Source organism: Plectropomus leopardus, chromosome 8, assembly GCF_008729295.1.
Source record: "Plectropomus leopardus isolate mb chromosome 8, YSFRI_Pleo_2.0, whole genome shotgun sequence".
Classification (NCBI taxonomy): Eukaryota; Metazoa; Chordata; class Actinopteri; order Perciformes; family Serranidae; genus Plectropomus; species Plectropomus leopardus.
This window is the reverse complement of record NC_056470.1, coordinates 21,882,144-21,898,334: the sequence shown is the minus strand read 5'-3', so window position 1 is coordinate 21,898,334 and position 16,191 is coordinate 21,882,144. Positions and strand designations below refer to the sequence as shown.

The 16,191-nt window shown below is 40.2% G+C and overlaps 1 protein-coding gene across 1 annotated transcript; it reads left to right on the top strand.

Moving 5' to 3' along the window:
• Positions 1-209: 209 nt before the first annotated feature.
• Positions 210-15,812, top strand: prpf6 (PRP6 pre-mRNA processing factor 6 homolog (S. cerevisiae)). Its single transcript, XM_042491824.1, has 21 exons — positions 210-428; positions 1,753-1,915; positions 2,025-2,143; positions 2,283-2,361; positions 2,766-2,942; positions 3,602-3,715; positions 3,831-3,925; positions 4,023-4,179; positions 4,396-4,558; positions 5,426-5,544; positions 6,536-6,754; positions 7,958-8,080; positions 8,188-8,309; positions 8,505-8,643; positions 8,726-8,845; positions 9,924-10,100; positions 10,405-10,538; positions 10,832-10,923; positions 11,279-11,393; positions 11,583-11,709; positions 12,995-15,812. Exons 1-21 carry the CDS (start codon positions 241-243, stop codon positions 13,145-13,147), a joined length of 2,895 nt encoding a protein of 964 aa, XP_042347758.1. The 5' UTR covers positions 210-240; the 3' UTR covers positions 13,148-15,812.
• The last annotated feature ends 379 nt before the right edge of the window (positions 15,813-16,191 follow it).

Sequence of the window (16,191 nt, the reverse complement as noted above, 5' to 3'; positions counted from 1 at the left end):
TTATGCAGGGGGACGTGGAAAATATGCAAGTTACACTATTCACATCAATTTTAAACTAAATAAATATCATAAGAGAAATAAAAACAAACTGAAACCCTCCTAGCCGGTGGGGGCGCTGTTACAAACACCGACGGAAGTTTCCAGAAGGCCCGGGTCGCTGTTTGCTGCTAACGGAAGTGCGACTGTTATTTATCCGGCAGTTAGTTAGCCTCCTCTTACCTCCTCGTCGTTGGAGAAACGATGGCGAGCACTTCAGCTAAACAAGGACCTAAAATTGTCTCCAAATCCTCAGCAGGAGGCGGCGGGGCGGCGGGGGTCGGCGGTGGGCCCCCGATAATGCCTCTCGCCTCTCCGCTGATGGGGAAAAAGAAGAAGCCGTTTCTGGGGATGCCCGCTCCGCTGGGCTACGTCCCCGGTCTGGGCAGAGGGTAAGCTAACATGCCTAGCTAACTTGCTAACTGACCACAACAGTTTGGTAGCTTGCAGACTTGGTTTGGTGACTTGGTGCAGCCTGTTCGGTGAATGTTCAGCGATTATCTGGCGTTGATATGCGCATATTAGTTACTAGTAATAGAGCAAAGGTGAAAAACATCGTAACTACCCCTACTAATGCATAAATTATATCTAAGTACACAATAGTATCGTTACAGCACGAAAAGAAATGTGCACGAATTCCACCACAGGCTATATGTATTTTATTCATTCATGATCATATTTTAAAAATGTTTTAATGTACATATCAATAACATGGCTGTGCACTTACCCACTGTGCAATATTTTACCACTTGCTGCACAATAATATATAGGCTATATTTTACATATTATAACAGTAAATATACTGCACACGATATGCATATGCTAGTTATTCTATATAACTGTCAATCATGTACAGTGTCTGTATACGTGAAAGGTGTATATAGATTTTATATTATTTTAGTTTTATTTAATCTATTTTTTGTAATATATTTTATGTCTTTTTAATGACTTTTTAAAAAACTTCTTTTCCCTTGCTTTTAACTTCTGAGCTGCTATAACGTGTGAATTTTCCCAGTGTGGGAATGAGAAGGTCTTGTCTTAGCTAGATATTATCTCGGTATTATCAAAGGTTGTATTGATTTGAAATCCTCCTCCTCTTAATGCCAGGCCAATTAAACTAATATTAATTTTCTGACCCTGCATAGCCTGCTGACAATTTACTGCAAATAGAGCTAAAATTAGGAATTCTGCTGATCATATTCAAGTGCCTGACAAAGAAGCATGATTTGACATGAATAAGTTAATGATCAGAATGCTTAAAAGCCTAGATAAGGCTGTCAAGTAACCATCATCAACTGGTTATGCAATAAAGGGGAACACTAAAAATTAATATTTCTTATATGTTATTTCCATGGCGTGGGAAAGTTCAATCAATTTTGTGAACATTAGCTTCTTTCACTCAAAGCCAGAAAACAGAGAAGTGTTAAACTCGTGATTTTTTAGAGTATAAAGTCAGGTGCTGCTTCTCAGAAAATTAACGGAGCCTGATATTGTGGACCCATTTATTGTCTATGGAGCAGCTTCAGGTTCTATACCCTATGCAGTTAAAGCACCCTGGTGTTTTATTTCCAAAAAGAGTTGTTCATGTTTACTAATATTTTTGGATTGTCTTAGACCACAAGAATAACATCTGTTAAAATTGAATAGAGGTGTAGTTCCCCTTTTAGTTGACCTCTGTTTATTTGTGTAACATTTGAATGAATTTCTACTCTGTAGTGCAACTGGTTTCACCACACGATCTGATATCGGTCCTGCTCGTGATGCCAATGATCCAGTGGATGACCGACATGCACCGCCAGGGAAGAGGACAGTTGGGGACCAAATGAAAAAGAACCAGGATGATGATGATGAAGATCTGAACGACACTAACTATGATGAGGTGCTTATGATTGGACTGTCTTCTGGGTGTTGTTTGATATTTATTTTTTGTGAAGCTGGTTCCATGGACTTGTTGCAATGATAACTATTGGGCTCCTTTTTTCTTACAGTTTAATGGATACGCGGGTAGCTTGTTTTCTAGTGGGCCCTATGAGAAGGATGACGAAGAAGCAGATGCTATATATGCAGCACTGGACAAAAGGATGGATGAAAGACGCAAAGAAAGAAGGTTACTAAAATTGAGTCTGTTTCCCACCTGAGTTTTAAGGAACAAGCATATCCTTCCCAAGTTTTCCAGTCTATATTTGACATCCTGTGTGCTTCATACTGCATGTGAGCTCATGGAATGCTTTCTTGTTTATTTTTAGGGAACTGAGAGAAAAGGAAGAAATTGAGAAATACCGTATGGAGCGACCCAAAATCCAGCAACAATTTTCAGATTTAAAGGTAAAAAATTAAACATGATATGCCAAAACTTTGCCTTTCTCTTTCACCTGTGATCAAACTGAATTTTCCTCTACTGTCCTTTTCTTACTCCTGTCTCTTACCATTTTGTGGACTTACGATATTTTGTCACTGTTGGGTAAAAAACCATATACTCCCAAACTACAAAAAGTCACTGTAACTCTATTTTAGAGGTTGTCACAAAAAAAGTAACAAGTGTCCGTTTTTTTGTGTGGGGGGGTAGAATTCTGCAGATCAGTCTTATAGCACCTCTTGCTTTCATAGCACTCATAATTAGTGAGCTGTCTTATCATTAGCGAAAAATATCAACAAAAATACTTTTACTCTTTGTTGATTCACACCTTTCTTTCATTCCTTTTTATTCTCCATTTTCCACCGCTTCACAGAGGAAGTTGGCAGAGGTGTCAGAGGAGGAGTGGCTGAGCATCCCTGAGGTGGGAGATGCCAGGAATAAGCGCCAGAGAAATCCCCGCTATGAGAAACTCACCCCTGTCCCCGACAGCTTCTTTTCCAAACACCTGCAGACCGGAGAGAACCACACCACTGTTGACCCTCTGCAAGGGGTCAGTATCACACATGCAAACACACATACTCATAATAACATGCCTCACTTAAAATATGTGCTGTAGTTTCAACTTGAACCAGCAGGAGTCAGGATATCTCATGGGAAAAATGCAAATTGCTTCAACTAAGTATTAAAGATGTTTTCACATTCTCCTGTTCTCATGTAAAATCAGTGGACATCCCTGCAAAGTTGGGTTGAATGGTATAAAAATATCATTGTAATGTTTTTGTTTTGTTTTGTTTTTTGTAAGTACTGTGATTACAAATAAGTCTAAGTGCTTTTAAATGTTGTGAAGAAAGCAAAGACAAACTTTTTAATTGTAAACAGACATGAGTTACATATATTTTCACTCAAAATGATCACATGACAAATGGAAATATCTGTTGGTTGAAATGTGGTCAGTTTTTGCTATGTACCTGTACATATAGCGTTTTCAAATTTTGCATTATCACAAATTCACTGGACTGTGTAGTTCAGCCCTGCAGCAAAGACAGTCTTGTTAAGACTTAGATTTTTAACAGGTATCATTTACAGTGCCGAGAAAAGGGTCATACGATCTAGCTGTATGTTTCATAAGCCTTGTCACCACTCCAGAACAAAATTCTCACAGAGGGTGTAATGCTCCTCTTCATTATCACGATTTCTTCTCTCCTCTAGCTGGGAGGTCTGAACACACCTTATCCAGGAAGCATGACCCCAGGGACAGGAGAGCTGGACATGAGGAAAATTGGTCAGGCCAGAAACACACTCATGGATATGAGGCTGAGCCAGGTAACCAATGATCATCCTTTACCCATTCTGTCATTCATACTGTCTGTGTGGATGCAGTCGATGCACAGAATTGATTGTTCTCTCTCACCTGTGTCGGCCTTTTATTAATCTTCAGGTGTCTGACTCAGTGAGCGGACAGACAGTGGTGGATCCTAAGGGCTACCTGACAGATCTCAACTCCATGATCCCCACACATGGAGGAGACATCAGGTAGAGACACAATGATGACACAAGAAGTTTGTATGGTGTATTTGTGTTAATAAATTCTGCAATGTCTAATGGTTTGTTTTTTGTTCTGCATGTCCAGTGACATCAAGAAGGCTCGTCTACTACTGAAATCGGTGAGAGAGACCAATCCTCATCATCCGCCTGCCTGGATTGCCTCTGCCAGGCTGGAGGAGGTGACTGGCAAACTGCAGGTGGCCAGGAACCTGATTATGAAAGGCACAGAGATGTGTCCCAAGGTAAAGGAAGGTCGACACAAGTACATGTGCAAATAGCTATGGCCATTAACTCATACAGGCTATAGATTGGGATTTTATACACTCATGTTTGTAGGAAAATGCAACCGTTCGTTATACTTTGCCAGCTGTTGGGTTTCATGACATAGTCCAGAGTTGCAGTGGAGAAAATGGTCCTTGCTCTCTTGTTGATGTAAGCATTTCTTTTTTGCCTACCAGAGTGAGGACGTGTGGCTGGAGGCAGCCAGGCTCCAGCCCGGCGACACAGCCAAAGCCGTTGTAGCCCAGGCTGTCCGCCACCTGCCACAGTCCGTCCGCATCTACATCAGAGCTGCAGAGCTGGAGACAGACATCAGGGCCAAGAAAAGAGTCCTCAGGAAGGGTAAGGCTCCCAGATAAATTCAATTGTAACAATATATTTAATAGTATTTACAGTTTTATATATGTTGTTAAATAGTGAGAAATTCAAAAGTTGATGTTTTGATTTCTGCTATGTTGCTATGATGAGTTTTGCCTGCCTTATCAGCCTCGCATACGCGAATGAATGCGTAAGACTTTCCTTGCCAAAAGGAAGACACTAATTTCTGCCGGCCAAAAAATCAAAACAAGTCTCAATCTATCCCCCACCGACAGTCATGCGTACATGTATGATTTAATAAGGACAGTTTCATAAGGGTTACATTTGGCAGCTGTAGTCTTGGCTTCTCGTCAAGGCCAGCCACCCCAACTGAAACATGGTGTCAGTGCCTTGACACGCACGCACGTAAACACATACACCATTACTTCCCAGCAGCATACCCTACTGACAGAGATGGATGTGGGGCTTCCTCTGTGGAAGAGCTCTCTTTGCCTCTACATGTTCAGTTACCTCTGCTCTACTTACTGCATTACATACACAACCCTCCCTTCCCACCCAGACACTATTGAGCTTTACTGCGGTTGCAGGAAATGCTTTTTGGTGTTTTTTTTGTTTTTTTTTTTCTTGTGTGTTCACTGAAATTTTAAATGCCTCCATTCCCTTTTTTTGCCATTATATATGATGTAGTTCCGATGTGAATATACCTAATGTCAGTGTATTTTCAGTATTTAAAATCCTGCTGTTATTGTGCCAGAATCTGTAATTTGTTAAACAGAGAGCCTGTAACAGCAAAATCCAAGGATTAAAATTTATATCACCGCTCACATGCTGTAAATCACTCACAATTTAAGTGTCAATGAAATAACAGTAGTGTAATTGTAACCCACATAGCCTTGGAGAACGTGTCCAAGTCAGTTCGACTGTGGAAGACAGCTGTTGAGTTGGAGGAACCAGAGGATGCCAGGATCATGCTAAGCAGAGCTGTGGAGTGTTGCCCTACTAGTGTGGAGGTACGTTTAACACATGCTTTCATTTAATAATTTTTTACAGCATGAAATATACCAACAAATAAAAATGCAAATATATTAGCATTTTATAAAGGACCAACACGATAAAACTGAACTCAAGGGTGAAAGTAGGATGGTTAAAAGATTCAATACTGGGAAGAAGGGACATCAGTTGTGTGCCTGATACAGTTCAGTAAAGTACAGTACAGTGAAGTTGTAAAGATATTCACGGATTGAACTTTCCAAATCAATAACTCATAAGCACAACGTTGTTAAATCACAAACAACACCTCTTTCCAGCTCTACAAGGTAGAGGAGTAGAGAAGGAGTTTCAGCCTTCTTTTCATCAACACGAGTCGTCCTCTGAGCTGGACAGTAGCATTGCTCGCTGAGTGCAGTTGGCCGGGAGACAAGTGTGCCTGAACTGTCCACAAAGTGCAACACTGTAAAGAAATAAAATATAATCAATAACTTCTCTCTTAAACAGTGTATTGTTGGCAAAATCACTTAACATTTCTAAATACCGCCTATTAATTATGCTACAATACTCATTTTGGAAGAAAAAAATGCTTCTGTACAATTTTTGGGGAGTTTTCATTGGAAAAAGGTTCAATAACTTCAAAAACAGTGACTTGTCTACTATTGTCAATAAATTTAGTTGTAGTTTTCTAATTTAAAACAAAACACACTTAATAAACTTCAAATGTTTTAGTAACATTTGAAATTATTCTGTGGCACTTAAACATTTATATAAACATTCTCTAAATATGATGTCTAGTGTTTGAGTGTATGGTTTCTCTGTACACTATACAGGCGTTAAAAAAAGTGTGTTTAGGGGTAAATAGAGCTGGGGAGAACAATTTGAAGCAATGAAGGTTCTGGTAGAGTTACTGGCGAAAAATAAAATTAGCGTTCATCCCTGCACTCACTGCAGTGCAACATGTAAACCTTTGCACCTTCCCCCTACATCTAATTATTTCTCTCAATCCTCTAGTTGTGGCTGGCACTGGCCCGGTTAGAGACGTATGAGAACGCCCGGCGTGTCCTGAACAAAGCTCGAGAGAACATCCCCACCGATCGCCACATCTGGATCACTGCTGCCAAGCTGGAGGAGGCCAATGGCAACACTCAGATGGTGGACAAAATCATCGACAGAGCCATCACTTCTCTACGCGCCAACGGTGTGGAGATCAACAGAGAGCAGTGGATACAGGTGTGTTCCTGCTGCTTTGTGGTTTCATAGAGAAAGAGAAAAGGCAGGGTTTCCTTCAGCTGTTGGTGGTGGACGGAGACTTCCTGCACTGAATTAATAATTGATTCCCTCATAAAAAATGAATATAGGTCAATAATTGGAAATCTTTAAGGTCTCTGAAAGAGGACAGAGGCATTACTTGAAACAACAAAGGTCTTATTTTTTTATTGTAGATTGCATTGTAAAGTGTTTCTAACATTGTGGTCCCCTCATTTATTATGTGTAAATGAAGGTAGAAGATTATACAAAAGTGATGATTGAAGCTTTTTAAAGGTACAGTGCTCAATTCAAATTGTCAACAATTGTGTTTTTTTATGCTGGAACTAACCATCCGTGACATTAGCATACACAGGGGTAAATCCAGCCTCTCGTTACTATGACCAGCACATGAAATAACCTTGATATTTCTTCATCTTGACCATAAATACTCTTGAGTATAATCTGCAAGTCATACAGTCAAAAATGAATGATTATGCCTTTAAACCTTGGTGTTGAGTGAGTAGAGTCAGCGTCATGTGTTTGTCAGCTTTGATAGCATGCCAGCATACTTTGGCAAAGCTGCTCTCAGCTTTTTCATCTGGGTGTAACAGAATAAAAGCCAGCAGTGTGACTGACATTTTGTTTAGTTCAGTTCACAGTTGTTTTGCAATCCTTTACTGCAATCCACTTTTACACATTGATTTTTTTTTATTGTCTTTTACTACCGAGCCTTTTCGAACCTCTGGCAAAGTATGTGGTTTTTGTGGTACATTTATCAAGACCATTTGCTAGTTCACTCCTTTCAGCACCGACAACAGATGTGCTTTAAGCACAGCAGGATTTAGCAGTTCTTACAAGAAGCCTTTTGTGTAAGGGACCCAGAGTTAGTCCGTCGTTCTGCACATAAGAATCATCTAGCGTCAACTTCTCATAAAAGATTGATTGTGTATAAACTATCGGTTGTCCACGTGGATACGGGTTCATTTAGGGGGTTTTGATATCAGAAGATATTTTTCTCGGACATTTCAAGTGTGTATTTATCAACATCTAAATCACTTACTCTGATTAATTTGCTGTCTACTTTACTATTGGGGTCAGCAGTTCATGGCCTGAACTCTCTTGCATACTCCCTCTGTGTACCACCCATGAATTCTTTCCTCCTAAATGATTCTTCTTGTCCTGCAGGATGCAGAGGAGTGTGACAAAGCAGGCAGTGTGGCTACATGCCAGGCCGTGATAAGGGCCGTAATAGGGATTGGCATTGAGGAAGAGGATCGCAAACACACCTGGATGGAGGATGCAGATAGTGTGAGTAGCTATTTTTACACAGACCATGCTCAAACTCTGACACCTTGACAGGCCATTCACATAATTGATGTTCAACTTAACTGAGGTGCTTGTCTGTTACATTTCAGTGTGTGGCCCATGGAGCACTGGAGTGTGCTAGGGCCATCTATGCCCATGCTCTGCAGGTGTTCCCCAGTAAAAAAAGTGTCTGGCTTAGAGCTGCCTACTTTGAGAAGAATAATGGTACCAGGTGAACAAATTTGGTTTCTTAGCAGAGTAAACAGTAGGAGCCAAAAGCTGTCTTCATTACTTGGTGTCCTTATTTATTAATCAAGAATCTGTTTTTAACATTCTGTGTTTCTCTCCTTTACCTCTCGTGTGCTGAATCAACTGCCACTGTGCTCCTCCCCTCCATTACTCTTCTGTGCCTATTTGCATCTCTCAGAGAGTCTTTGGAGGCCCTGCTCCAAAGGGCTGTGGCTCACTGTCCAAAGGCAGAGGTCCTGTGGCTGATGGGGGCCAAGTCAAAGTGGCTGGCTGAGGATGTGCCCGCAGCCAGAAGTATTCTTGCTCTGGCCTTCCAGGTGATGAAGAGGTTCTGCAAACTTAAACTTGATAATGCAGTAACCACCCAAGCCTGTGTCTTAACTCTATTTTCCTCTGTAGGCTAACCCCAACAGTGAGGAGATCTGGCTGGCTGCTGTCAAACTGGAGTCTGAGAATAACGAGTATGAAAGAGCCCGTCGACTGCTGGCCAAGGCCCGCAGCAGTGCCCCAACAGCCAGGGTGAGTGCGAGTGTGTAAGTGAGAAAGTGTAAAAGAGAGCAATTTCCCTATGTAGAACTCTCATAATGATCCAGTTAAAAAAAGAGTAGAAACTGATAGAAATCCACTGATCTGCTGCATTAAATTTGAGAAATTGTCCTCCCATTCAGTCAGTCTTTGTGTCCTATCATCTTGTGTTTGTTGGATTGTAACGCAGACTCAAGAGAAATCCTAACCTAGAACAAAAAAGTACTTTACTCAGAAGATTGATGGAGCAACGCACAAAGACTTTCTTGGCTGTTAATCTGTACAGGGGAAAATGTCTTCTGTACAGGAACTGTCCTGTCCTTTTGTTCTTTTACTGCTGTTTTGTGACCCTCTGAACCGGTGAAGACAGTTTGTTTTTATTATGCAATACTGATATGAATAGAGCTCTCACCCATGTTTAGAGATGATGGCTAGATTATCAGGTTTTAATTCTTCTCCACTTTAACGCCAGTGTTTAATAGTAAGTTAATAGTGCATTGCACTGTAGCTATTTTCTTCAAACATGCTGTCTTCCTCAGGTTCAGACTTGCCAGGTTTCTACACCTCAAAACAGTCAGCACCGCTCAGGTTGACAGATGCTGTCAGCAATGCTTTTAAACTATCACTCTCTTTATCAGGTGACCTGGCTACACTTCCTTTACTTATCTGTATGTAAAGAAGCCTTGAAAGCTTGATAATACAGGTGGCGGGCTTCTCTTTGTGTGTGGCAAGCAAGAGAGCAAAAAGTTTTTTCAAGACAGTGATTTTTTGGTTGTTTTTTTTTTTTTAGGTTAATGCCAATGAATACGGATTAAAGAATCTTTCTTTAGATTAACCATGTTTTTAATTTTACAAATGATTACATTGATCTTTTTCCAATATTTTTTTACTTTTGGACTTCACAATGCTCTGGAGTTATTAGACATGTTTGCATCACACTATTTGGAAATATTGCTACGCAGCCACCACTGGAATCTAATTCTACATATAGTATATTACTAAAAATGATAGTTTAGCCTGTGTGTTAATATATCAAGTATATGACAATTTTATATGTTTGTTATCTCTACAGGTGTTCATGAAGTCAGTGAAGTTGGAGTGGGTGTTGGGGAACATAGAAGCTGCCCAGGAGTTATGCACAGAGGCCCTAAAACACTACGAGGACTTCCCCAAACTTTGGATGATGAGAGGCCAGATAGAAGAACAGTGTGAAAACATGGACAAAGCCAGAGAGGCCTACAACCAAGGGGTGAGGCTGGGGAAGTGTTTGGGGCAAGAGAACCAAGGAAGTTTGACTTTAAATAGCATTTTCAGTAACATAACATTTTTGATGAAAATTAGTGCTTGATATCTGGTCAGATCAAAATAAGTTTTAGGGGTGCCTGGTGGCTCAGTGGATAGAGCGGCCTCTGTCCTTTGTTGCATGTTGCCCCCTCTCGCTCTCTCCCTTCCACGCTCAAACTGTCCTGTCCATTAAAGGCAATAACCCCCCCCCCCAAAAAAACTAATTAAAAAGAAAAAATAAGTTTTAAATAAATTGTTTGTTTCCGCAGTTGAAAAAGTGTCCCCACTCTGTGGGCCTGTGGTTGCTGCTGGCCCGTCTTGAAGAGAGAGTGGGACAGCTGACCAGAGCCAGAGCAATCCTGGAGAAGGCTCGACTCAAGAACCCTCAGAGCCCCGAGCTATGGTGAGAAAAAAACACTACAAAGACACCGTGAGAGGCCACCTGGATGCAAAAGCAGGACGCTGCCTGCGGAGGAGCTTTCAATTAAAATGTGTCACCTGTGACAAATTTATCTCAAACGTCTGTTCTCTATGCCTTAAGGCAAATTTTATTTGCGTACCAAGTTATTACACCACATATATACAGCACAGAAACCCAAACTGGGATTGATGTCAAAAAGAAATTAGCCCTCGAAATTATGTGACAGATTTGTAAATCTGTGCTTCTAAAATTATGTGTATATTATTATGTTAAAGGTTGGAGTCGGTGAGGCTGGAGTTCAGGGCTGGACTGAAGAACATTGCCAACACTCTGATGGCCAAAGCCCTGCAGGAGTGCCCCAATTCAGGTAAGAAGAGTCCTGCTGTTGAGAGAAGACCTTTAGTAAAACCTTTTTTATTCCAGAAGCCAAGAAAAACAACCTGTTTTAATCTGACCTCAGAACAGGCATTGTAAGGGTCAAATAGGGCTCTAAATTTTGCAAAATAGTTTAATAAAGTCAATGTATCAGGTCTTGAAATACATCAAATTTAACTAAATGTATTGCAAAACGTATCTCTGTAAAAATATTCTATATTTAGATGAGAATGTCTGTATTGTCAGCGGTTTTCCAATTGTCCAGGCTGCAGATTATATTTCAATACACGAAAGTTGTGTATTTTTTGGTTTCTGTTGTGCCCCCACTCCTGTTTTCTTCCTACAAGGTATCCTGTGGGCTGAGGCAGTGTTTTTGGAGGCTAGGCCCCAGAGGAAGACTAAGAGTGTGGATGCTCTGAAGAAGTGTGAACATGATCCCCATGTTTTGCTTGCTGTAGCCAAGTATGACAGCATCTTTTCACTTTTTCCACTCTCTTTCTCAGTAATAAGTTATGCTCTTGATCCAAATCTTTATCATATAATATTTTATCAGTTGCCATAGTTCTGGTTTTACACCATCTTTAGAAAACTTCTAGGCATAGTACTTGAATTTTTATTCATTTAAAATGCAATCTTGTTCACACGTTGTAGATTGTTCTGGAGTGAGCGAAAGATAACCAAAGCCAGAGAGTGGTTCCTGAGGACAGTAAAGATTGAGCCAGACCTGGGAGATGCTTGGGCTCTCTTCTACAAGTTTGAGCTGCAGCACGGCACAGAGGTAAGGATCTTATTATTCTGTCTTTTTTTTATCTGGGTTTAACACTTGCACCACTTTGTGTATTTGTCAGTGGTCATGAAAGTCCTGTCAAGTCAAAATGAAGACAGGTGCAGGAGAATGACAGGTGCATTTTGCAATCAAATGCAAGTTCATTTGGTTTTGCTAAGGCTTTCAGTTAGGGCCGGGTCTCAGCACTGATTTCACACATTGATTTGATTGGTGGTGTGACCTCTAAACATTTAAACACTTAAAGTTTAGAAAAACTCTAAACACAAAAAGATGCCAACTGTTACATTGCTCATTTTCAAGTGATAATGCGCGCTTGTCTCTGCACAAAGCACACTGGGAAATTGTCTAAGTTACACTTACAGTATTTTGTGTTTATTTTAAATAAAAAAGTTCACACCCCAGCAATCGCCCTCTTCCTCTGCTAAATAAAATACCGTCTCACAACACCTGCACGGGAGCTATGCAATGTCCAGCTGTGGACGAATCGTAAAAAAACAGATTTTATCCACCTAAAAAAATTCCATACTTTTAGTTCAGCCGTACACTATCTTTGAATATTTGGTCGGTTGAGTAAAATGACTTTTTTCTCAATTTAGTCTGTTGTTTTTGATATGACGGCTTCAAATCTCTGTCGGTAAGGGCTGTCTTACTTGAAAATATTCTAAATACAGCATAAACTTAAACTGATATTGATTTCTGTTAGGTGGCTTAAAACTAGTCAGTTAAGATTTTACTCAGGTTTGATTATATGTAGGTGATGCGGCAGTTTTCTACCCAGAAGCTATTGAAAATCATAAGCTGATTGCATAGACTGTATAAATAATATAGGTTTATTGCAACTAGCCGAAAGGGGGTTTATCTCCATCTGCCATGGAGGAGTCGGACAAACGTCCATCAGTCGATTGTCCTCCAATGCTAGTATACTGGGACTAGGACATGGCCATGTAAATGGCCCAATCAAGCTATAATAGTAGCTCCACTAAACTGTGCTTGTAAACGTGCAGAGTGTAATGAGTAGTAAATATCGCCATGGGCCATTGTGCTTTTACGATGTAAATCAGCATCTGCCGATGTCCATGAGAAAAGATGTACATTAAAAGACTAATCTCAGATTTTATGAATAGATATTGCATCACTCAAATGAAAATCTTCCTTTAAACTCAGCCCTGTTATCAAGGAGTAAGAGGCAGGACTGCACGGGATAGAATTGTTACATTACATTTCTACATAATTTATTGTGTTTTGTGTATCTAACTTACTGTTCTTCATCCATCAGGAACAGCAGGAAGAGGTGCGAAAGCGCTGCGAGAATGCGGAGCCCCGCCATGGAGAGTTGTGGTGTGCCGAGTCCAAACATGTCCTCAACTGGCAGAAGAAGACAGGAGAGATCTTAGCAGGGGTAGCCAGCAAGATCAAGAACACATTCTGAGCCTTGGTGAATTTGGACTGAAACACCTGGAGGACTCTGGCAGTCACCAGTCAAGCAGGAAACAGCTATGGACATGCTCAACTATTGTTGTCTACCAGAACTCGCGTGTCTGTGCCAGAAACAAAGTATTCATACCTATTCTCTTACCTTTGTCAGGGTTTATTGTTTTACAAAACTGAATCACAGTTTATCAACAGAAAATTATGATTAAATGTCAAAGTGAAAACAAGGTGCCAATAAAAAACTCAAAATCGCTTATCACCCTCTTCAAGTGAATAAGGAGTGACACTAGCAGGATTTGTGAATAGTCATAGTATAGTGAATCTATAGCTCTATAGTGAATAGTTTGAGTCTATAGACTCAACCACTCAAAAACATATTATTTTAAGCCATTCCTCCATTGATTTTGTTTTATGTTTGAGGTGCTGAGAAGTAACCTCTCTCCCAAGTGTGCTTACAGACTGTTGCAGTTTGTTCTCATTTTACCCAAACCCTGCAACAAAGAAGAATCCCCTCAGTGTGAGGTTGCCTCCATCACTTGATGGTTGAGATGGTGTGTTTCTGATAGTGTGGCTTGTTTTGCTTTACACAAAAATATAGCTCAGTATGATGGTTGAATGTAATGTTGGTCTCATTAGACCAAAGAACCTTTTTCCACTTTGTTTCAGCCTCCCACATGCATTCTGGCAAACACTAGCTCAGATGTTACATGAGTAGTTTGCTTCTCTTTGCAACACCAGCTGCACCTGGTGACTCAACCTGGCTACTGTTTAAATATTTCTGAGTGACTAAAGAGAAACACACCTCCTCTACTGAGGTACTGGCTTAATCCATGAATCTGTAAATCAACTTTAGCATAATTCCTGAAGACAAATGTTTTACAGATTCATGAATTAAAAGGTAACATCAGAGTTCTGAGTTCTGTTCTTTATCTTCTGATATATGTTCTAAACTCTGTAGCTTCATCAGAGTTATGCTGTGTGAAACTCAGCACATATTGACCACATCAGTAACTTTCATGCACAATATCAAAGATTCGTTTGGAATGTTTGCCTGTGTGAAGTAGTTTTGCCTTGAGATTGACTAGCTGATGAACTTTGTAGATGTGTATCTAACCTTAACTCACTGAATACACTCAATGCCACTCGTTAGGTAGTAACATGATTGGGGAAGTCGATTAAAGTGCAGAGGTACATGAGACCGCAGGTATTGGCATTGAATACATGTGAGCTAATGATGAAGCAGTAGTAGGTGGTGTAAATACTGTGGTAACACTTCTTGTTAAGTGAGTTGCACAATTAATGAATTATAAATATTCATATAAAGAAAGGCAACATTATGATTATTGACTATAATCACCATGTGTAAACAACTTATGCAACTATCTTGGCAGCTACGCTTTAATTTCATCTTCTGACAACTTTGACAAACTTCTGACAAACATTTATTCAGACGGTACTGTAACAAGCACCCATGTGAAATACTTGCTACTAGTCAGTATTGTTTGGCTGCACTGTTGGTCCACATTGTATTTTTTTAAAACAGCTGTACAATCTGTTGATTTAGGTTAGCATGCGCTGAATTAAAATACAGTGAAAAGCATCGCAAACCAGCACAAACCAGCACTGCGCTGTCCAGGTTTTGGAGCATATTCACTTGTCACTCCTCGATTACACTCAGGTGATCTCCATGCAACTAGATGTTGCACCTGAATGATGTAGGCAGGGTTGGAAATTAACTTTATTGTCGACCTGCCACCGTGGCTAGCAGATTCCAAAATCTACCGGCCACTCAATAGTTTACCATTGTTTTTGTACCTGGCAGATGAAGCAAATTTAGCAGCCACTTGCATATTTTACCACCACTGGTTTGGTCGGCTGGTGCTTATTTCCAACCCTGGATGTAGGTGTGTTACAGTAAAGAGGGTTAAAAGTAAGATGCAATCATTTTGTTGTATATTTGTACTAAATGAGGATGAATTTGCTTTCACTTTGACAAATAGTCTATTTTTCTGCTGATTAGTCGTCGTCGCTGTGAAAATCGTAAAACCTGAACTTTAAAGGTCCAGTGTGTTGAATTTATGGGGATATATAGGCAGAAATTTTATTCATAACTATGATTTCATTTGTGTGTAATTGCCTAAAACGTAAAATGTGTTTTTGTTACCTTAGAATGAATGGTTCATATTTACACACAGAGCGGGTCCTCTTTCATAGAGTCATGTTTCTACAGCAGCCACAAACCAAACGCTAGCTGGAGATATGTCCATTTGTGTTTGTAGTTCTTTGCTGGAGTTCTCCTACAAAACTGGCATCTGGGAGAAGTTTCAGTTGGTTGTAATCTACAACCTCATCACTAGATATCACCGAATGCTACACACTGGACCTTTAAACAGGCACTGTAAGTGAGGAAGGGAAAAAAAAAAACAACAAACCACAAGTGATCCGGTGTTATTGTCAAGAAATGTTTGTGAAAATTAATCAAAACATCTCCTTTTGGAGGAATTTTATTTTTATGTCCAGATTTGACTGTTTAGTCCTTGTATATAAACTCCTTGTCAGGGATTGTTACATGGTTTCCCATGTTGTAGTGATGATCTGTTTTTTTACATAGATGGCTTGAAATGTGTTGAAATACTTTGCAGGCATCCAATAAACAAAATAACACAGTTTATTGCACAATTTCTCCTTTCCCTAAACAAGTGTTGTTATAAAATGCTCCGTTGTGATTTGAATGTCAAATGTTATTGTGTGTGCACAGCTAGTTGCTTTGTAAGATGTGTTTTCCCAGACATTTCGGTCCACCCACACCAATCCTCCCATGCAGTTCCCATGCACCACCATTAAGCACCGTTTCATGCTTCCACTGGTTTTCCGTAGCTCATACTATAGGTCAGGGTCTACATCCCACTGTGAAAATGTATGCATTGGATAAAAACATGCACCAAAAAGTTACAGTCGGCTCTTCACACTACTCCTTCCCGGCATCACGTCTTCCAAACGAAACCGAAAGCATGAATCCAAATGATTGATTACTGAAGTTGC

Excerpts from the sequence above, each read along its gene's own strand:
- prpf6 (XM_042491824.1), top strand. The coding sequence starts at position 241 with ATGGCGAGCACTTCAGCTAAACAAGGACCTAAAATTGTCTCCAAATCC. Across the intron at positions 1,916-2,024 it reads ACGACACTAACTATGATGAG|TTTAATGGATACGCGGGTAG; the intron begins GTGCTTATGATT and ends TTTTTCTTACAG. Across the intron at positions 10,539-10,831 it reads CCTCAGAGCCCCGAGCTATG|GTTGGAGTCGGTGAGGCTGG; the intron begins GTGAGAAAAAAA and ends ATTATGTTAAAG.